At 35.3% G+C, this 23,658-nt stretch overlaps 1 protein-coding gene across 8 annotated transcripts in view; it reads left to right on the top strand.

The window, feature by feature from the left end:
• LOC125055718 (venom serine carboxypeptidase-like) overlaps nt 1-23,658 on the top strand; it is a 37,567-nt gene that overhangs the window by 1,830 nt on the left and 12,079 nt on the right. Inside the window, exons 2-9 of one of the 8 annotated variants that reach the window (XM_047658224.1) lie at nt 15,698-16,164; nt 16,967-17,079; nt 18,159-18,329; nt 19,177-19,344; nt 20,458-20,720; nt 21,191-21,319; nt 22,259-22,484; nt 22,637-23,492. In XM_047658224.1, coding sequence (XP_047514180.1) covers nt 15,698-16,164; nt 16,967-17,079; nt 18,159-18,329; nt 19,177-19,344; nt 20,458-20,720; nt 21,191-21,319; nt 22,259-22,454 — 1,507 coding nt within the window. In that variant the 3' untranslated portion in view covers nt 22,455-22,484; nt 22,637-23,492. Of the gene's footprint in view, nt 1-275; nt 389-1,529; nt 1,701-2,567; nt 2,736-4,149; nt 4,413-4,897; nt 5,027-6,500; nt 6,711-15,308; nt 15,359-15,697; nt 16,165-16,966; nt 17,080-18,158; nt 18,330-19,176; nt 19,345-20,457; nt 20,721-21,190; nt 21,320-22,258; nt 23,493-23,658 lie in introns of those variants that run through there. The other 7 variants (XM_047658221.1, XM_047658226.1, XM_047658220.1 and 4 more) reach the window with 7 other exon arrangements.

The following is a 23,658-nucleotide window of genomic DNA, read 5'->3' as shown; positions in this document are numbered from 1 at the left end:
TTTATTTGTTTAAAAGGTAAATGTCATTATGGTCATTCAAAATTCTTTGCTAACTTCACGCATATTCTATATCTTTTTACTTGTAGATTGTCTTATTCCCATCTCGCTCGCGCACGCTATTATCACACTGACAACTTTGTGTCACGGTGCGCGCGCAATCGTAAAATTTCACTCTCATCAATTTTTCATAACGCGCCTAAAGAAGTATAACTTCAATAATAATAATAGTAGAAATTAACAGTATAAATAAAGAATTAAGTATTTGGTATTCTTAGGTAACCCGTTTACATGGATTCGAAACCACTCAATATTATTTATTGATAATCCCATTGGATGCGGATATAGTTTTACAAACCACCCGGATGGCTATGTCTCGAATATGACGACGGTAAGTGACATTGTTAATATATTTTATAATAGTTTTTCTTACAATGAGAACGGAGTTTTAATACTTCAATAATTATTGGGACAGGAGCCAGGCCAGGGGAGGACAAATGTTTGTTTTTAATTTTTTTTTTATTTTATTATTTAAAAACTATTAATTGCTTAATATTTCATGTGGAACATGGTGTAATGGATGCGACTACTTACAAACATTGTATAAAACAAAAATCTTGGCGATTAGAAAGAGTGGCGGAGAGTTTATTGCCAGTTCTTCTCGTCCGTTCTATGCCCTTGCTTTGAGAACTGGCAGTAAATGTAAAGTTAGAAGCATTTACCATATAATATGTATTTCTTTAATCTTTATTGACGTTCATAAGTGTACATTATGTTACCTAAATTAATTTTGACTTTGACGTTGATTGTAATAATAAATTAAATGGTTGCTATTGACTGTATCATTCTAGTTAGGGTCATAGTAATGTTGCAATGTGTTTTGCAAGTACAGTAATCTCCCTATAACGCGTTTTCATATAACTCGATTTCCGTCACCCTTATAACGCGGTATTTGACCCCGTTAACGCGGAGTTTTCTCAAGTTATATTTCTGTAGTGCGAATTGAACATGACTTGTTAAATGACTTATACATAAAGTGACCATTTATTCTTTGACTCAAAACGGAACATTGGTTTAATTTAGGTCAAATAATAAGTAGGTAGTCAATGAAAAAAAAATGTTTAAGTTATTTATTTAGATAAAGTTAGTTGGAAACACAAACTATAGGTACGCAAAATGTTTAGTTATATTTATATTTATCAGAAGAACAAATTTGTTTAAATATAGGTGTTGACGATTTCAAAGAAGAATGAAACTCTTGGGAAGTTTTTTTATATTCTGTTGCTTAAATTTTCGCGCGCTTTCTGAAAACGGGACAATTTTGCGTCCCCCAGTTCATTTCGGGGACACCGGGACCTTTCGTAATTGGAAAAAGGGACAGTCCCGTTCTAAACGGGACGTCTGCTCACGTTAGTTACGTCATTCTGCTTTATAAACACACTTTTTCGGTTTACGATTATGAGTGTTGGAGTACAACTACAAGCTTTAACCAGTAATAGCTGGGGTCTAGATAAACATTGCCTCTTTTTCAGTACTCCAAACACTTACTGAGCACTGTGACGCAGTTTTTACAAGTTTTCCCCGAGTTGCGATCAGCGCCATTGTATATAGCTGGTGAATCGTATGCAGGGAAATATGTCCCTGCGTTGGGCGTTGAATTACACAGAGCGAGAAGAGATGGATTACTAGATGTAAATTTACAGGTAAATAATTTTGTTTTCTGATTTAATACAAAATATGTACTAGTACGTAAAATATTTTATTTTATTTGCTGTTCGTTGTACGCGCGCTGATTCTTTTGCTCTACCCATTTGCTAATTGCCTACCATTAATATGTTTACAAGTGTTTTACTATTTATGCATTGCAAAACAAACCTTACTACTACGTAATATGCAATTCGTAATCATACGATTGGGGTAAAAATGGAAATCAACAAATCAAAGGACCGCGCGTTCGATTGTGATTCTTCAAGCAAGTAGGCGCGACATGATACGTCATGATGTTGCCAGTAGTCCAATCACAATCAAATCCAATTTTTGGCTGACATTTTACCCACATGATTTTAGGATTGTCATCTGTTCGAATGTTTTTAAATAAATTTTTCATAAATTCTCCAAGCCTCAGTGACTCAGGTCTCAGTTTTTTAATTTCTTGTGGAGAACCTTGATTCGAATATTATTTTTATATCTGTAAGGGCTAGTTGGTCTAGTTCTTAGGCTAGGAAATTAAACACTCCAATAATGACTTGATTCACTAAAATTCACTTCACTGACTTTACATAAACTGTATAACTTCCAACTTAAACAAAGGAATTGCCCGTGCGCAATGCGCATGTGTCACAACTTTTTTTATAATCCATTCCCTACTCCGACTCGACCACTTCAGGGAGTGGTTCGAGTCAATTCGTAACAACATGCGCACTTGTAGCAAAATTCTTAAGAATATATATTATAAAAATATGATTACATAATTTAATTAAATAAATAATAAAAGCTAACACACATTAATGAAATTTCTAAAAGGCGTCTTTACTTCCGGACACTACTGAAATGAAGGGTTCATATTTCAGGGATTCCTCATAGGTAACGCGTACGTTGACCCGTCTATGATAAGGAACGTGAACCGTCTTTTCTATTACGTGGGTTTAGTGAACGAAGAACAGATGAAAGCCATCGAACCACTGATGAAAGCCTTCCAAGCAGATATCGATGCAAAAAACAGTGTAGCTGCTAAAACTGTAAGCAAAGTATTTATCAGTCTAGGTTAACAAGACACCAATTCGACGAGGGTCCTTCAAGAAAAGAGCGTATCAATTCGTAAAAGGCCGGCAGCGCGCTTGATAGCCTTCTGGCAGTGCGAATGTCCATGGGCGGCAGGATCACTTACCATCAGGTGAGTCTCCTGCCCGTCTGCCTGTTGTAACATAATAAAAGCAGTACCAGCTCCTTCCACTTGACCGTATTCAACGGAGAGCTGTTCAAATCGTCCACGACCAGTCACTTTCCGAGCGGCATGATCCCGTTGCTTAGAGATGTGGGGCACTGCATAGTCTAACGCATTCACCATGGAAAGTGTTCAAGGGAGATGTTCGGATTAATGCCGGCTGAGTTTCATCGGAAGTCAAAGCAGAATACAAAATACCATCTGTATCACCTCGATATCCGTCGTTTTTGCCGCGCACTAAGTGGAACTGCTTACTGAAGTATTTCCGAACCAATTCGACTTAGGGTCCTTCAAGATAAGAGCGTATCAGTTCTTAAAAGCTGGTACTTGCGAGCCTTCTGGTAAAATGAGTGCCCAAGGGCGGCGGTATCACTTAACATCCGGTGAGCCTCCTATCCGTTTCCTCCCCTGTAACATTTTTTTTATACTCGTGAACTGCTGGGTGGGTGCTGCTTGTGGAGACTGGTCATACTTGAGTTCGTGTATGCGGTGATATTAGTTATTTCGACTACGTGTTTGCGTGTTTTTCCCACGAGAATGTAAGTGCGTGGTCCTATTTCAACATGCCTCCTGCTGATAAAGTAAAAGTCTTTGTTTTTAATTTATGTTATTATTATTAATTACCTACTTAAGATGTCATGTGGAACATGGTGTAATGGTTGCAGCTCCTTACAAACGTTGTGTAAACAAAAACATGGCGATTAAAAAGTGTGGCGGAGAGTTCAGCCAGTTCTTCTCTTCCGTTCTACGCCCTTGATTTGAGAACTGGCACTAAATGTAAAGTTAAAAGCATTTCATATACATTTCTTTTTTTTGACAATCATAAGTGTACATTGTTACCTATATGATTAAATGATTTTTGAATTTTTCACTATTCACACCAAGACATCAAGGAACATTACGATCTAGCCTAACTTAAGACGAATAAGTAAAGTCTAACCTAATTAACTAAAAAGGATAAATAATTGTAATGTTTGGTAACAGTCGAGACTTAGCTTTTGGTATTTTAGTTATCTATTTAAGTTTATCTATAGTTCGCATTTGGTCATCGCCATCTTAGACGGTAGCGTGCGTAATATTATTTTTCGTTAAATTTTGCTTGAAACACTAACCACGCCTAACGCGTAATTGTCTTTTTTTTTTGAGTTCGCATTCCATTAAATCAATTTTCTATGAAGTTCTTACGCACTTACAAGATTTTTTTTCAGAAATGGATGCAAATCGTAACAGTTCTGCTGCTTCTAACGCATCAACCACAAGCGTACAATTTTCTCAAAGACGAATTAACGTTTGGAGGATATACACAAGTTTTAAAGTCTTCTGAAGTAAAGAAGGCCATCCATGTGGGAGATATAAAATACAGCTTCTTGAATTTGACAGTTAACAACAAAATGGCGCCTGATTTTTTGAGCAGTTCACAGAATTTGTTTGAGGAGCTATTGGATAATGGATACAGGGTTTTGTCGTATTGGTAAGTAAAAGATTTGTTAGGTTTTAATTTGTCAATACATTTATGATAACTTAATTACTAGATATTCGAGTCCACGTTTATCAAGTGTTTATTAAATAATAAAAAAGTTTCCTCCGTATTTATAATATATATGGAATGTTTTATCTCTACTATCAGAGCCATCTTTAGGATTACAGCCCCGGCCACACAATAGACATCGGAAAATAAATGTTTTAAATTCCGTCTATTGAACACTAGTAAACAACTTGTCTGTTATATGTTGTATGTTACATGTTTGTTGAATACTAAAAGAATCTACTTGGTTTCACAATGATTGATTAAAAAACTTGACTGTTTTTTTTTTTTTATTTGGAAAATAATTCGCCGCCAGGGGAATTCGGGGCCTTTACTCCTTTGTAGCCCCGAGGCCTCTAGACCTCTAAATTTCTGTTTACTTTAGTTTATAGATATTTAATAGGATTTGTTAACAAGGTTTCTGATTATAGCGGCCATTTAGATCAACTTCTACCGTGCATATCGTCAGCTGAAAATCACCGCACGTGGCAATGGAGAGGAAAACAAAAATTCATAGACTCTCAAAGATATCCGTTTATGTACAACCAGAAACTTGCTGGGTATGTAATTCTAAAGGTTTGGTCATACAGCGGACGGGGCGGGACGGGGCGTGAGCGCGTCGCTACACGTTGTGTTATATGGGTATATGTTGTGGTAGTCAAACAGATAGCGGGACACGACGCGTCGCGCCCGGCGGGACGGCAGCTTTGTATTCAACTACAAAAATGGACATGGAGAGAGTTGAAAAACTAATCGAAAATGTTCGAGCACAGTTTTTGTATGATTTGGGCCATTCCCAATACAAAATTGCAAGCTTGAAATCAGCTATTTGGGAATTAATAGTAAGAAATCTCAAAGAGCTTGTTTCAAAATGCTCGAGAAATCACGCCAAGTGCGGCGGGCCGACGCGACGCTTGCAGGATCATCACCTCCGCAGTGTGACATCCACGCCGCGTCGCCCTCTCGCTGGCGTCCCGTCCCCGTCCCGCCCCGTCCGCTGTCTGACCAAAATTTAGTTCGTCACTACTGCTTTTGTTAGACGATAGCGCGCTTTGAATGTTGTGAAGTCACAGATACGCAACACAATGTGGTAATATCTCTTTGACTCATTTTCATATTTATAACGATCCTGTTACACTAACAAATAGAAATTAAACGGAACATTTGTTGAATTATTACATACTAACTGGTGCCCGCGACTTCGTCTGCGCAGGATTAGTATTTCGAGTAGCTTATATTACCGTGGCGTACAAGAAACTACTAAAAATATTGTCTATTTACGATAAACATTTCCATCATACATTACATAGGTATGTCTAACTCTAGCGGTTTTGGTTCCTTACTTGATATTTTGGACAATTCACAGAATATCTTTATAAATTGTAGCCTATGTGTTATTCTGATGTATAAGCAATATTATTGTAAATTTTCATTCCAATCCATTCAGTATTTTTAACATTCATCCACACTTACAACAACTTTCGCGTTTATAATATTAGTAGGATAACTATTGTTTATCTTTTTTTATATAAATAAGTTAATAAATCCGTCTTAATTGCAATTAGGCATATAAGATCTATATAAACGGAAATTAAATATTGAAATCGTATTAATAAAAAATATTGGTTGTTTGTAAAGTAGGTTTACGATCGAGATGTTTACGTGATAACGTCTTATTGGTGATATAAGTTTTTGGGAAGTAAGGAATTAATGAAGATAACAAATCTCCATTCGTTTGTATGCCGCTAGAGTGAGAGAGACGGAAGATCGGTCCACTCACTCGAACGCTATGCCAGCCTCCGCTCGTGAGGATTCCGCGTGACAAGTTTCACGGAATGACTGTCAGCGCTCTCTCTCGTTATACCTGCGATCGCGCTCGTGAGGTTTTGGTGTGACACAAGTTTCTGAACGTGTCACCCGACTAAAACGATTTTAAAGACGTTATCACGTCAAAATCATGGCATTTGAAATTGACAATAATTTCTTATTCGGATACATTTATTAATTTTTGTTTCGCCCGTTTTATATCCGCAGGTGGTACAAAAGTGGGGGCAATCTGACCGAGGCTGTGATTCGTGGGGCTGGGCATATGGTACCCACAGACCAACCAGGGAGGGCCCAACACCTCGTGACCAACTGGATATACAAGCGACCACTTGCAAGAATAAATACGTTTCCAGAACAATTATACTTAAATGAAATTTTCAAAAATATAACATCACACTCTTGATTATATCCAACTAGATAATAAAATAATTCACAACGAAAAATATTCTAAAAGTACATATTAACAACATTGTTAATATGTACTTTTAGAATATTTTTCAATTTGTAAAAAGGTTTTATTTCTCTTAAAATTTTTATTGAGTTTTCCTTGTTTGTATTAAACGTAATTTATCAATATTTCTTAATGAATATTTTATACTTATCTGATTTTTGTGTATAGGATAGATTTATATGAATTAATTGGTTGATAATTTTGTATTTTAAATTGAGGTATTGTAAACCAGACAAACGATCTTCTAGGATATCCGCCATAAAATTATTGAATACGCTTCCTGATTCCGTATGATTAACTACCTCTCTAAAGTCTTATACACCTCTTAAGCCAAAACCATTCCATCTGTTTAAGCGTAATACCGAGATTTTTTGTCATTATAAATATATTGTTTTTACGTATTTGAAAACCTAGCATTGTGATTCATGATTAGATTTTATTTCGCTTTTATAATGGGTACGTCTACATCTAAAAAAAAAAAAATTATGCACTTTACCCCTAGTATTTCTTTTTCCTTACTAGTTGCCTGGAAGAGATCGCTTATTAGCGATAAGGCCACCGTCGACTTCTTAATTTAAGCTATCTGAATGTAGTACCAAATATGTAATGCAATAAAGTGTTGTTAAATAAATAAATATAAAATAGGCCTTTTTTTTAACGTTTCGTCAACTATTCGTATATATTATTCATATTTAACATATAATCGGTTCGTTTGTCAGACGTTTTACCTGATTCTTCATTTTTTATTTTCCAGGTAGCTTTTACTTTATCCATGCAATTTTTTTTATTTTTGAACTTAAATATGACTTTGCAATTTTGCAATCTTTTTTGAAATTATTTGAATACAACCTAACATACTCCCTAAATTCCACACTAGTGATATATTGCTTTTCATCATACATTTCATATATAAACTTATCCTTTTCCTGTGTAACTCCGCATTTGCCCAGTCACAGAAACTTGTTTTCTCAGAGACCAATAAAGTCTTTTGAGTAAATACTTTCTTGAATTCATCAATAAAATATGATCCATGTCTTGTTTTTGTTTTTGTGATGCAACCGGGGGATGCTAAGCTTGTTTCGGTTTAGCACCTGTTTGACTTGCTGTAGTTCCTCCTTGAGGTGGGCAGCATCACAAAGACGTTGGGCTCTCTGAAACAAACATTTACCGACAAAAAGCAGTTGTGAAGGGTGGTGGTGGGATTCACCATTGAGGTACCTATCTGTGTGGGTTGCCTTTCTGTGTATTGTGTGACCTAGTGTGCCATCCCTTCAATAGCGAAGAAGGCCTAAAATTGTCAAACACCTGGGATCCAATAATATCCAAATTAAAATCTCAAGATAAACAATCCGCGAAAATAGAGGACACCGTGCGACATTTCTGCCAAAACCCTCCATCTTTTAGTAGATACCAACTCCGGGGAAATAAATACAGATAATGCAACTTATTCTGCAGCTGTGATACTTTTTGACACCAACATCTTTTGTCTTCAGTCACCGTGACCACGCACGCTGTAAAGCACGCGAAACGTCGGTTAAATTTAAAATTATGTTAAATAATTGTAAATTTATAATAATACATAAATTTAATCCGCTTAAAAAGTTTTTTCTTTAAATGTGTAAAGGTTATGTCAATAAAATACAATATTATCTATACAAGTTGCAGTGCTGGCTGTTATTCTTGTGGGTGAAGGAAATTGATTGATTAAATTGTATGAACGAAAAAGACTAAGTATGCGTACACTTGAATTAGAATGACAAAGTAAATTGACATTAAAGTCCCCACACACAATAAGCCCTTTATTACACTTTACTAATTTACACAATATCTCCTCTAATACATTTTCAACATTAATATAGACAGCTGATGGAGGTTTTACTTTATATGCACATAAAAACCACAGAGGCGAACGTTTGCATAAAAGGAAATTATTTTGTCCATACCATCATTATATTGTATGGTCCTGGATTAATTTGCTTACCTACTAGTATTGGAAAACATATATAATAATAAAATAACTCAATTTTTTTTTCTACCGTTCTTTCGACTTGTATGTAGTACCCCAAGTAATATTAATTAAGGGAATAGCTTTGGGCTCCTTAAAAAAATTAAAAACTGATAATACATGATGTAAATGATATTGTCTCAGTTCCCAGTGAATTACAATAGGTTAGGTTTTTTTTGATTCTACATATTAATGGCGATTGTGATCTGGTAAGGTTAGATAACGTTAAAACCAAAAATGTGCACCTTCTTTCATTAATTTCACAAATCATAATTTTTGAATATTTGTATGGGGTTAAAGAGCATGCGTCACCACATTAAAGCATTTCCGAGTAATGAAAATATGTAGAACTAATATTATAAAGAGGAAAGGTTTGATTTTTTGTTTGTTTGAAAAGAATAGGCTCCGAAACTACTGGACCGATTTCAAAAATTCTTTCACCGTTGGCAAGCTACACTATTCCCGAGTGACAAAGGCTATGTTTCATTTTCAAAAAAATTAAGGATGCTTACTAAAACTTGAATAATCTAACCCAAGGTGTAAAAAAATAAACAACGACAGCATGTCTCTATCTTTTATAGTTACGTCACAATAAGCGTACTTTTATTATTATTTAATTATTAAAATACCACCGCTAGAAAAGGCTCTTTATTCGTACCTAGGTATGGATCCTTATCAAAATAATTACCAACGTATCACATAAGCTACAATTTAATGGCATAACCACCAAAAATGCATGGTGGATTGGTGTTCTCCTGCCTTTTCTCTTGAATAGTTTACTACTATGTAATATAACTGGATAAAATATTCCTGGATGACGGTACCGAGTCAATATTGAAAAATTTTTTGTGATTGAATTTAAATGTTTATAGTTATTTAAAAGTCTTTTTGAGTATATACATTTAATTATTTTTTGGCGCAGTGTAGCGTGAAGTGTTATCAACAGAAACTGTTCAGTGACAAGCCAAAAAAAAAAAACGCAAAATTATTGTGCAACGCATGACTGCGATCTTTAAGTGAGTACGTTGCTTGTGTGTTTTATGGAGATACAGCACACAGATTTATAACTGGTTGTGACTAAAAAATCAAATTTAATTTGTGATTATTATATTACAATTACAATATATAATAAAAGATATTTGTCCAAGTAAAAATCAAGTAACGTTATTAACGCCATCTATTGACAAGTAGCGGGTGAACAATAAAAGTCAATATGGCTAATAAGTGTGAAGTCTGCAGCAAGTTCTTTAACAGCACAATAGATGGGGTGAAATGTGTGAAATGTTCAGGGTCGTATCACAAGCATTGCGTAACAATGGGTTCTGATCCAAAAAAATGGGTCTGTACTAAATGTAAGGGACAAAATAAAAAAGTTTCTGATAAGCCTAAAAGTCCGCACACACCAAAATCCCACGATAGTAGTCAAGATGATATAGGACTGTTAAGGGATGAATTATCTCAATTTCGCAATGAAATAGCCAGGATTTCTACATATATAAATGAGTTTAACGTAAGGTTGTCTGTACTGGAGGAGAGAGTTACTCTGCTAGAAGAACCGGGGGTAGGAATGCCGGTTCAAAGTTCTAACATAGAAGAAATTATATTAAAATTCCTTACTACATTAGAAGAAAAAATTAATTCGAGACAGGCCAATAGTTTTTCTCCAGAGATGAATAATAATAGCAACCTTGACATTTCAAACCAAAGTCAAAATTCGAACGTTATCTCTGTAAATAGTGTAACAAAATCAATGGAAAAAAGGAAACAGACATCGGGGTCGTCCAAAAGCCCACCTTCCACCACGTCTGCTGTACCTACTATCTCTATTGCTTTGGCAACCGACTCAGCCGCGGTTAAAAGTCCCTCCCCATCAACATCTGCGCCACGGCAGCGAGAGAATGATAAGCAGGAAGAAAATCGGGTGACAGGACGAAAGAAGGGCTTCGTTCGCAGCAAGACAAACGTAGTAGGATTAGGAAAAAACACTGATTGTCTATCTATCAAGGGTGTTGAGCACACAAAGTTCTTGCATGTTTGGCGCTTGCATCCGGACACCAGTGTGGAAGATGTCAAAAGTCACGTAGAAAACGTGTGTGGTAGTTTGAATGCAGACATAAAAGTTGACAAAATCAAGCATAAAACGGAGCGTCAGTACGCATCTTTTATTATAAGCGTATCGCATGCCTGTTTTGATATTTTAAATCAGTTGGAAATATGGCCGATTAATGCTGCATTTAGTGAATGGATTTGGTTTCGTAACTCAGCCAAACAAAGTAAAAAAAATTAAAGAAATTAGTTTATACTACCAAAATGTCAGAGGACTGCGCACAAAATTAAATCAGTTTAAAAACAATTTGGATGTATTGAGCTATGACTTGTATGCCATTACGGAAACCGGTTGTAATGAATCTATAAACGACACTGAGATTGTACTGATGGGATATAACATTGTGCGCAGTGACCGTACCGATGGTCGAAAGCAGGGCGGCGTGCTTCTCGTTAGTACGCAGCGATTCGAGCTACGACAAGTACATACACCGTTTGTATCAATTGACTCTTGTCCATTTGAATTTGTTTGTGCAAATGTATGCCTTAAAAATAATGTATTATTTTTGTGTTGTGTAGCTTATATCCCTCCGAATAGTTCGGAAAATGACTATATGCTATTATTTAAAATAATCGAAGATTTATGTACTAAATATAAAGACGTCATTATAGTTGGCGATTTCAATATGTATTCATGTCCTGTTAATGTTAGCTATTATTATGAATGTTACTTAATGTCTTATTGTCAGTTCACTCAATATAATACTGTGCCTAATTGCATAGGTCGGCAGTTGGATTTGGTTCTGGCCGCGGGTTCTCGCCTGGAGGTTGTAGTAGAAGAAGCGGATGGTTCGTTGGTGCCGATAGACGTGCAACACCCACCACTGGCGGTGAGCTTGGGCCTTATTTCCAATGCATGCTCTGTAGTGTCCTCTACGACCGGGGCGGCACAATCATATTCTAGTGGACACATTGGAATTGGTAATGAGTGGTCAAAATGGAACTTTTATAAAGCAGATTATCATTTATTATACACGCGTTTGTTATCAGTAGACTGGGGTACGCTATACAGCCTGAGCGACGTGGATGAGATGGTTGTATATTTTTACACTGTGATTTATGGTATTTTGGATGAATGTGTACCTAAAAAATCTCTTTTGACGGTGAACAGAAATTCAAGATATAAATATCCAGCATGGTATACCAAAGACTTAATTGACCTAATCAAAAAGAAAGCTCGACTCCACAAACGATACAAACAAACCAAAACGACGTGTGATTACCAGGAGTTTTCTAAATGTAGAAAAGATGTAAAAAATAGCATAGAAAGTGCATATAAATTCCATTTAGATAAAATACAAAACCAATTCTCGATTGATCCAAAGTCTTTTTGGCAACATGTTAAGGATCACACACGACCATTAAAAAGGGAAGGTATTGTAAAAGATGGAACAAATTTAACGGAGGAGGAGAGTGCTAACGAATTTGCCCAGTTCTTCAAAAGTGTGTACAGTACCGAGACGCCACAACTTGATGTGAATGCGGCAGCAGCATATGGGACGAGCAGCGCCCGTGTTCACTTAGATGATTTCACCTTGCGGGAAGTGAGTGAAGCACTGGTGCGCCTCAAACCTAAGCGTTCGGCCGGTCCTGATGGCCTACCACCTTTTCTTTTTAGGGACTGTGAAAGACTACTGGCAGCGCCTCTTCACCATATATTTAGCACTTGTCTAAAGTCAAGTATTTTCCCAGCACAATGGAAAACCACTAGGGTTACGCCTGTTCCAAAGGGGATCCCGGGACCGGATGTACGTGACTATAGACCAATTGCTGTATTGTCTACGCCGGCAAAGGTTTTTGAGTCAGCAATACAGCGTAGTTTATTCTCACAAGTAGCGGCTCAATTGCGCGATGAACAGCACGGGTTTAGACCAGGACGTAATACGACTACGAATCTGTTGGACTTGATGATGTATTTGATGCCTGTAGTGGATGCTGGGGGTCAAGTTGATGTAGTTTACCTGGATATAAAAAAAGCGTTTGAAACGGTGGACAATGACATTCTTCTCAGGAAACTAGCGGAGTTTGGCTGTACACCAAAACTGCTGCATTTCTGGGTATCATATTTGACAGAAAGAAAACAGTATGTAGACTACAAAAACCATGAGTCTGCGCCGTATTTTACTCCATCTGGAGTAAGTCAGGGTTCGAATCTCGGACCACTCGAATTCGTCCTTATGGTTAACGACTTGCCGGAGGTCCTGAGTTCTAGCAGATGCCTATTGTTTGCAGATGACTTGAAGATTTTCAAAAATATTGAAAAAAAATCTGATTGCGAGCATCTTCAAAGCGATCTCTCGAAGGTATTTGATTGGAGTATTTTAAATAAACTCAGTTTTAATGCTGCAAAGTGTTCCATCATGAGTTTTACCCGCTCTAACGTGCCTATACTATATAATTACACAATAGGATCGGAATCCATCAAAAGGGTGACGCAAGTAAAAGATCTCGGCGTTGTGTTTACGCCGGACTTGATGTTTCGTGAACACATAAAACAGATTTGTCGAAAATCTTATAAAAAACTTGGCTTTGTACTGAGACAAGTCAAAGACTTCATGAACATCACTACTGTGAGAGTCTTATATGATGCGCTTGTGAGGAGTCATATGGAGCATAATTCAGCGATTTGGGCTCCATATGAAATTAAGTATAAGGTGATGTTGGAGCGGGTACAAAACAAATTTTTGAGATACATTTATCTTAAGATGTACGGTGTGTACCCTTTTTACCCACTCATGTATCCGACATTATTTATTCTTGGTTCTGTGGGCTACAACGAGCTAAGAGTACGCCGAGAATTCGCGCTTGTGATGTACTTCATAAAATTGTTACATGGCAAGGACAGTAATTCGGCAGTACTTCAGTACATTAGCTTTAATGTACCTGATGGGTACGTCAGAAAGCGACATCGTCCACCGTTACTCCATGTGCCCACGGCTAGGACTAACCTTCTGAAAAGGGCACATATGATTCGGTGTATTGGTTTAGTTAATGAACTGCATAGGTTAACGGACCTTTTTCATTCTCCGTTGAGTGAACTGGCAAAACTTTTATTATTTGTTAGTGCCTATACCTAGTGGTTAGTTAATTTTTTTTATTATGTAATTTTGTTTTTCCTGATTGATTTTGTTTTTGCTTTTTTTGTTTTGTCTGTAAGCTTTTGTTCACTCTTGTCAATTTGGGTTCGCCTGTTAGGGCAGGAGTGTTGTTATAAATAAATAAATAAATAAAAAATAAAAATAAATAAATAACAAAAATCTTAGCCACAGCAACGCTTGGCCGAGTCTACTAGTGTAGAAATAATTTGGATTTGTTTGGAGCCGTGATTCGACAAATTTACCGTTAATTTATATGGATGTCGTACATTTTTCGTAAGGCGCTTATAAAGAAGTATGTAGTATGCTAAAGCCCAAAGGGCTATGGAAGTATGGAGCGTTCTATTCTTCGGCTGAAACTCAAAGATAAAGTTAATAACGGTGTAATAAGTCGTTATTCTTGCATATGTCACCGTAAAATTGTAAAAACCGTTAGATTGTAATCTATCTCGCGAGATTGTAAACTGTCGAAAGATTGTGAACCTCAACGAACTGCTTACAAATTAACGTATTGTTATTCGGTAGTTATATGACATTGTTGGGAAGTAAAATTAATCTGTAATTGACCAAAGAAGTTTGAATGATAACTAAGTTAGTGTAGTACAATCTACCGAATAATAATACGTTAAATTGTAAGCAGTACGCTGAGGTTCACAATCTTTCGACAGTTTATAATCTCGCGAGATAGATTACAATCTAACGGTGTTTACAATTTTACGTTAACACATACAAAACAGTTAAAATGAAATGGGCTCACATTGCCCGTGTTTGTGATGACAGATAGGTCAACCTTACTTCGATTGGCCCAGTCTGAAGAAAAAAGAGAGGAAGCCCACGAGAAACCTGGGAAGATAGAATAAAAGGAATAGCGGGGAAGGATTAGAAAATTGTGGCGAGGGTAAGAGACAAGTGGAAGATATTGGAGGAGACCTTCACTCTGTTATATATAATGACTTAATGTAATCTAATGTTTTACTCGAATATAGGCTGTTTTTATTTTATTTTAATTATATAATTATTGTTAATTTTATATAAGAATAATAGAATAATATTTTGTCCTTGAAAATTTTTGTCACATCTCGATTGTTTCTGTGTCAGCTCTTTCATCCTTCATTTTCATTCTTCCTTTCCTTCATCCTTTATCATTTTGTATCCTTCAGCTGGAATTGATTGGAATCGTCCGTTTCTTTTCTAGATATACGATAAAGTTTTTACATAAAGAATGTACATACTATTTTCTATCGTGATTCAGAACCGTTAGGATTAGATACTAAAGATCAAAAAGATCAAGTTAATATCATTATCAACAGTAGACACAGTAAGTCATGTATTAGTAGACTAGTAGTGGGTGAACACGTATAATATAGTAAAATATGAAATTCATAATTATTTTCGTTATTTTTTCAAGGTAAGTTAAAAAACATAGAGTTTTCAGGTGTAATTAAAAGTACAAAATATTTCCTTACTATGCAGTATACTCTTTATGTTGCGCAATAACAATACAATATTCTTACCGCCAAAATACCGCTTTTATAGAAAACTGTTACTTATAATGTGTCTTAATTGAAAACAACACGAGTTTTCAACGAAATCAATTAAAAATCAGATCAAAGTTTTACAGACAAACTTATTTGTTGTTTAAAAATGGTCTAAATATAAGCAAATATGGTCTACGTTAGGTAATTATTATTATATAAATTTAATGTTGTTAATAAAGACACTTTTCTAAACTTATTATCACTTTCAGTGCATACGCTAAAGTTCTTTTGAGCAATGACATAATTGAACTGAACACTACGTCTCACATAGACTTGCCAACTTATAAGCCACCAGTGGATACTAATGTAGAACCAAAATGTGATAGTGTTAACGACATAGATGGCATGCTGGAATGTCCGGAAGTTAAAATAGTAGACAATGGAACTGCATTAATTCTAACGCCTTACATAAAAAAGGAACAAATCGCAGAAGCAAGAAACCTCAGTGAAGTTGACCCAAAACTTTTTGCAGGCGTTAAAAGTTATACTGGCTTTTTTACTGTGGATGAAAATTATGATTCAAACTCGTTTTTCTGGTATTTTCCCGTGGAAGGAAAACAAGTTAATGAAACTCCGTGGATTATTTGGCTTCAAGGTGGTCCCGGTGCCTCGAGTCTTACGGGTCTGTTTGAAGAGGTGGGACCCGTAAGAGTCAGCAAATTGGGGGCAATTAAACGTACGTAATCGTCAGTATCTATTTTATGAGGGGCTAAGCTGAATTCTAAAAGAAAATAAAAAAAATAGAAAAATTTTTTTTTGCAAGAATATTAATCTAGAATAAATCATTTTCTACTGTATGATTTCTGCTGCAATACTAATTAAAAGCCCCTGTATATAAGTATATATAAAATACATTACGTTACATGTAATACATACATGTCTTTTGGTCTGTCGTTTATTTATGATTTCAGTAAGGTTAATTCTGGTACGGACGATTATACAAGAACTCTTGATAGAATTAACCGGTTTCCGCGCTAAATTTAATAATAGCGCTCAAATAACCTATTTGACATAATTAAATTATAAAAGCTCGTCCGAAGAGTTGGGTTCGACTGTCTCAAGACATCTTTATAAGTTCATTTCTATTATTTTTTCTATCATTTCTATTATTAAGCAGTCGCAGGAAATATGTTTCTGCTCAGATGTTATGGGACTCAATCTAGAGGAATTAGGACATAGACATAGAATATATAACATTTAATACTAACGGAACACACACACAGAAACACACCAAATAATAATAATAATAAAATATTAAAACAAAAATATTTAAGGAATAAGCTACATTTTAGGTGTGTAATGTGTGTGTGTGCTGTGGTTGTAACTGTCCCTTATGGTGTGGAGCAGACGTGTTCCACAGCGCTGGTCATTCTGCCAGTTAGTTTGCGCCTCGGTCGCAAAAAAAGAAAAATAATGTAATAATAATAATAGTAGAAATAAATAGTGTAAATAAAGAATTAAGTATTTGGTATTCTTAGGTAACCCGTTTACATGGATCCGAAACCACTCAATATTATTTATTGATAATCCTATTGGATGCGGATATAGTTTCACAAACCACCCGGATGGCTATGTCTCGAATATGACGACGGTAAGTGACATTGTTAATATATTTTATAATAGTTTTTCTTACAATGAGAACGGAGTTTTAATACTTCAATAATTATTGGGACAGGAGCCAGGCCAGGGGAGGACAAATGTTTGTTTTTAATTTAATTTTATTATTAAAAAAACTATTAATTACTTAATATGTCATGTGGAACATGGTGTAATGGATGCAACTCCTTACAAACATTGTTAAACAAAAAACTTGGCGATTTAAAAGAGTGGCGGAGAGTTTATTGCGAGTTCTTCACGTCCGTTCAACGCCCTTGAGTTGAGAACTGACAGTAAATGTAAAGTTAGAAGCATTTACCATATAATATGTATTTCTTTAATCTTTATTGACGTTCATAAGTGTACATTATGTTACCTAAATTAATTTTGACTTTGACGTTGATTGTAATAATAAATTAAATGGTTGCTATTGACTGTATCATTCTAGTTAGGGTCATAGTAATGTTGCAATGTGTTTTGCAAGTACAGTAATCTCCCTATAACGCGTTTTCATATAACTCGATTTCCGTCACCCTTATAACGCGGTATTTGACCCCGTTAACGCGGAGTTTTCTCAAGTTATCTGTAGTGCGAATTGAAAAAGACTTGTTAAGTGACTTATACATAAAGTGACCATTTATTCTTTGACTCAAAACGGAACATTGGTTTAATTTAGGTCAAATAATAAGTAGTCCATGAAAAAAAAAATGTTTAAGTTATTTATTTAGATAAAGTTAGTTGGAAACACAAACTATAGGTACGCAAAATGTTTAGTTATATTTATATTTATCAGAAGAACAAATTTGTTTTAATATAGCTGTTGACGATTTCAAAGAAGAATGAAACTCTTGGGAAGTTTTTTTATATTGTGTTGCTTAAATTTTCGCGCGCTATCTGAAAACGGGACAATTTTGCGTCCCACAGTTCATTTCGGGGGTCGTCTGGTCACGTTAGTTATACGTCATTCTACTTTATAAACACACTTTTTCGGTTTACGATGATGAATGTTGGAGAACAACTACACGCTTTAACCAGTAGTAGCTGGGGTCTAGATAAACATTGCCTCTTTTTCAGTACTCAAAACACTTACTGAGCACTGTGACGCAGTTTTTACAAGTTTTCCCCGAGTTGCGATCAGCGCCATTGTATATAGCTGGTGAATCGTATGCAGGGAAATATGTCCCTGCGTTGGGCGTTGAATTACACAGAGCGAGAAGAGATGGATTACTAGATGTTAATTTACAGGTAAATAATATTGTTGTCTGATTTAATACAAAATATGTACTAGTACGTAAAATATTTTATTTTATTTGCTGTTCGTTGTACGCGCGCTGATTCTTTTGCTATACCCATTGGCTAATTGCCTACCATTAATAAGTTTACAAGTGTTTTACTATTTATGCATTGCAAAACAAACCTTACTACTACGTAATATGCAATTCGTAATCATACAATTGGGGTAAAAATGGAAATCAACAAATCAAAGGACCGCGCGTTCGATTGTGATTCTTCAAGCAAGTAGGCGCGACATGATACGATTGCCAGTAGTCCAATCACAATCAAATCCAATTTTTGGTTGACATTTTACCCACATGATTTTAGGATTGTCATCTGTTCGAATGTTTTTAAATAAATTTTTCATAAATTCTCCAAGCCTCAGTGACTCAGGTCTCAGTTTTTTAATTTCTTCTGGAGAACCTTGATTCGAATATTATTTATATATCTGTATTGGCTAGTTGATCTGAGGGTAGGAAATTAAACACTCCAATAATGACTTGATTCACTATAATTCACTTCACTGACTTTACATAAACTGTATAACTACAAACTTAAACAAAGAAATTGCGCGAGCGCATGTGTCACAACATCTTTTATAATCCATTCCCTACTCCGACTCGACCACTTCAGGGAGTGGTTCGAGTCAATTCGTAACAACATGCGCACTTGTAGCAAAATTCTTAAGAATATATATTATAAAAATATGATTACATAATTTAATTAAATAAATAATAAAAGCTAACACACATTAATGAAATTTCTAAAAGGCGTCTTTACTTCCGGACACTACTGAAATGAAGGGTTGATATTTCAGGGATTTCTCATAGGTAACGCGTACGTTGACCCGTCTATGATAAGGAACGTGAACCGGCTTTTCTATTACGTGGGTTTAGTGAACGAAGAACAGATGAAAGCCATCGAACCACTGATGAAAGCCTTCCAAGCAGATATCGATGCAAAAAACAGTGTCGCTGCTAAAACTGTAAGCAAAGTATTTATCAGTCTTCATAATTACAATAGGATAACAAGACACCAATTCGACAAGGGTCCTTCAAGAAGAGAGCGTATCAATTCGTAAAAGGCCGGCAGCGCGCTTGATAGCCTTCTGGCAGTGCGAATGTCCATGGGCGGCAGTATCACTTAACATCAGGTGAGTCTCCTGCCCGTCTGCCTGTTGTAACATAATAAAAGCAGTACCAGCTCCTTCCACTTGACCGTATTCAACGGAGAGCTGTTCAAATCGTCCACGACCAGTCACTTTCCGAGCGGCATGATCCCTGGGCGTTGCTTAGAGATGTGGGGCACTGCATAGTCTAACGCATTCACCATGGAAAGTGTTCAAGGGAGATGTTCGGATTAATGCCGGCTGAGTTTCATCGGAAGTCAAAGCAGAATACAAAATACCATCTGTATCACCTCGATATCCGTCGTTTTTGCCGCGCACTAAGTGGAACTGCTTACTGAAGTATTTCCGAACCAATTCGACTTAGGGTCCTTCAAGATAAGAGCATATCAGTTCTTAAAAGCTGGTACTTGCGAGTCTCCTGGTAATATGAGTGCCCAAGGGCGGCGGTATCACTTAACATCCGGTGAGCCTCCTATCCGTTTCCTCCCCTGTAACATTTTTTTTATACTCGTGAACGGGTGCTGCTTGTGGAGACTGGTCATACTTGAGTTCGTGTATGCGGTGATATTAGTTATTTCGACTACGTGCTTGCGTGTTGTTACCTATATGATTAAATGATTTTTGAATTTTTCACTATTCACACCAAGACATCATGGAAAATTACGATCTAGACTAACTTAAGACTAATAAGTAAAGTCTAACCTAATTTACTAAAAAGGATAAATAATTGTAATGTTTGGTAACAGTTGAGACTTAGCTTTTGGTATAAATCTTTTAGTTATCTATTTAAGTTTATCTATAGTTCGCGTTTCGGCCATCGCCATCTTAGACGGTAGCGTGCGTAATATCAAATTTTGCTTGAAACATTAACTACGCCTAACGCCTAATTGTCTATTTCTTTTTGAGTTCGCATTCCATTAAATCAATTTTCTATGAAGTTCTTACGCACTAACAAGATATTTTTTTCAGAAATGGATGCAAATTGTAACAGTTCTACTGCTTCTAACGCATCAACCACAAGCGTACAATTTTCTCAAAGACGAATTAACGTTTGGAGGATATACACAAGTTTTAAAGTCTTCTGAAATAAAAAAGGCCATCCATGTGGGAGATATAAAATACAGCTTCTTGAATTTGACAGTTAACAACAAAATGGCGCCTGATTTTTTGAGCAGTTCACAGAATTTGTTTGAGGAGCTATTGGATAATGGTTACAGGGTTTTGTCTTATTGGTAAGCAAAATTAAGGAAACATTTATTTTAAAGTTTTGTTAGGTTTTAATTTGTCAATAAATTTATGATAACTTAATTACTAGATATTCGAGTCCACGCTTATCAAGTGTTTATTAAACAATAAAAAAGTTTCCTCCATTTTTATAATATATACGGAATGTTTTATTTCTACTATCAGAGCCGTCTTTAGGATTACAGCCCCACACAATAGACATCGGAAAATAAATGTTTTAAATTTCGTCTTTTGAACACTAGTAAACAACTTGTCTGTTACATATTTGCTAAATACTAAAAGAATCTACTTGATTTCACAATAATTGATTAAAATACTCGACTGAACTTTTTTTCATTTTATTAAATGAAAAATTAAATTAAATTTTATTTATAACTTTTTCATTTAATTTCTGTTTACTATAGTGTGTAGAATGTAGATATTTAGTAGGATTTGTTAACAAGGTTTCTGATTATAGCGGCCATTTAGATCAACTTCTACCGTGCATATCGTCAGCTGAAAATCACCGCACGTGGCAATGGAGAGGAAAACAAAAATTCATAGACTCCCAAAGATATCCATTTATGTACAACCTGAAACTTGCTGGGTATGTAATTCTTAATTCGTCACTACTGCTTTTGTTAGACGATAACGCGCTTTGAATGTTTGTGATGTCACAAATACGCAACACAATGTGGTAATCTCTTTGACTCATTTTCATATTCATTATGATCCTGTTACACTAACAAATAGAAATTAAACGGAACATTTGTTGAATTATTACATACTAACTGGTGCCCGCGACTTCGTCTGCGCAGGATTAGTATTTCAAGTAGCTTATATTACCGTGACGTACAAAAACTACTAAAGATATTGTCTATTTACGATAAACATTTCCATCATACATTACATATGGTTTTGGTTACTTACTTGATATTTTGGACAAATCACAGAATATCTTTCTAAATTGTAGCCTATGTGTTATTCTGATGTATAAGCTATATTTATTGTAAGTTTCATTACAATCCATTCAGTATTTTTAACATTCATCCACACTTACAAACTTTCGCGTTTATAATATTAGTAGGATAACTATTGTTTTCCTTTTTTTATGTAAATAAGTTAATAAATCCCTCTTAATTGCAATTATGCATATAAGATCTATATAAACGAAGATTAAATATTGAAATCGGATTAATAAAAATCATGGCATTTGAAATTGACAATAATTTCTTCTTCAGACTTTTTGACGACTCATTGATCTAGTGGTTAGTACTCCTGACTGCAAATCCATGGGTCCCGGGTTCGATCCCCGGCTGAGACGAACATCGATGTGATGAGCATTTGGTGTTGTACTTAGGTCTTGGGTGTTTAAATATGTATTTATATGTCTATCTATCAATAATATGTATCTATATCCGTTGCCTAGTACCCATAACACAAGCTTCACCAGCTTAGCATGGGACTAGGTCAATTGGTGTGAATTGTCTTTAAAAAAAAAAAGATACATTTATTTATTTTTGTTTCGCCCGTTTTATATCCGCAGGTGGTACAAAAGTGGGGGCAATCTGACCGAGGCAGTGGTACGTGGGGCTGGGCATATGGTACCCACAGACCAACCAGGGAGGGCCCAACACCTCGTGACCAACTGGATATACAAGCGACCACTTGCAAGAATAAATACGTTTCCAGAACAATTATACTTAAATGAAATTTTCAAAAATATAACATCACACTCTTGATTATATCCAACTAGATAATAAAATAATTCACAACAGACTAGCTTATTTTAAAAACCTTCAGAACTTTGTAAAATGTATGGTCTTAAGTTTCCAGTGTCTGTCTCTTTATATAGTATATATATTAAAGAGTGTATATATAACTTGATGCGCTACAAGTTCTTAGCATCATATTTCTATATCTGTTACATAAACGGTTTTTCATAGACAAGTAGGTGGTTGTTGACTCTTGGACATACTGGTTTCCTCGAAGGAGTGTTAAATACGCACCTGAGCGAACGAGATTTTAATATACACATACATATATATATGTGTGTGTTTTTATTTTTGTTATTTTATAGGTATGTTGTTAATATGTACTTTTAGAATATTTTTCAATTTGTAAAAAGATTTTATTTCTCTTAAAAATTTTATTGAGTTTTCCTTGTTTGTATTAAACGTAATTTATCAATATTTCTTAATGAATATTTTATACTTATCTGATTTTTGTGTATAGGATAGATTTATATGAATTAATTGGTTGATAATTTTGTATATTAAAATTGAGGTATTGTAAACACTGTCTGGTTTACACTCATAAATTTGGTATCTCTGCAAGAAATACCAAATTTATGAGTGTTAACCAGACAAACGATTTTCTAGGATATCCGCCATAAAATTATTGAATACGCTCCCTGATTCCGTATGATTAACTACCTCTCTAAAGTCTTATACACTTCTTAAGCCAAAACCATTCCATCTGTTTAAGCGTAATACTGAGATTTTTTGTCATTATAAATATATTGTTTTTACGTATTTGAAAACCTAGCATTGTGATTCATGATTAGATTTTATTTCGCTTTTATAATGGGTACGTCAACATCTAAAAAAAAATTAAATTATGCACTTTACCCGTAGTATTTCTTTTTCCTTACTAGTTACCTGGAAGAGATTGCTTACGAGCGATAAGGCCACCGTCGACTTCTTAATTTAAGCTATCTGAATGTAGTACCAAATATGTAATGCAATAAAGTGTTGTTAAATAAATAAATATAAAATAGGCCTTTTTATTCATTTTTTTCATATTTAACATATAATCGGTTCGTTTGTCAGACGTTTTACCTGATTCTTCATTTATTATTTTCCAAGTAGCTTTTACTTTATCCATGCAATTTTTTTATTTTTGAACTTAAATATGACTTTGCAATTTTGCAATCTTTTTTGAAAT

The sequence above is a fragment of the Pieris napi genome, chromosome 14, assembly GCF_905475465.1.
Source record: "Pieris napi chromosome 14, ilPieNapi1.2, whole genome shotgun sequence".
Classification (NCBI taxonomy): Eukaryota; Metazoa; Arthropoda; class Insecta; order Lepidoptera; family Pieridae; genus Pieris; species Pieris napi.
The sequence above is the reverse complement of the archived record's forward strand: the minus strand, read 5'-3'. Positions and strand labels throughout refer to the sequence as shown.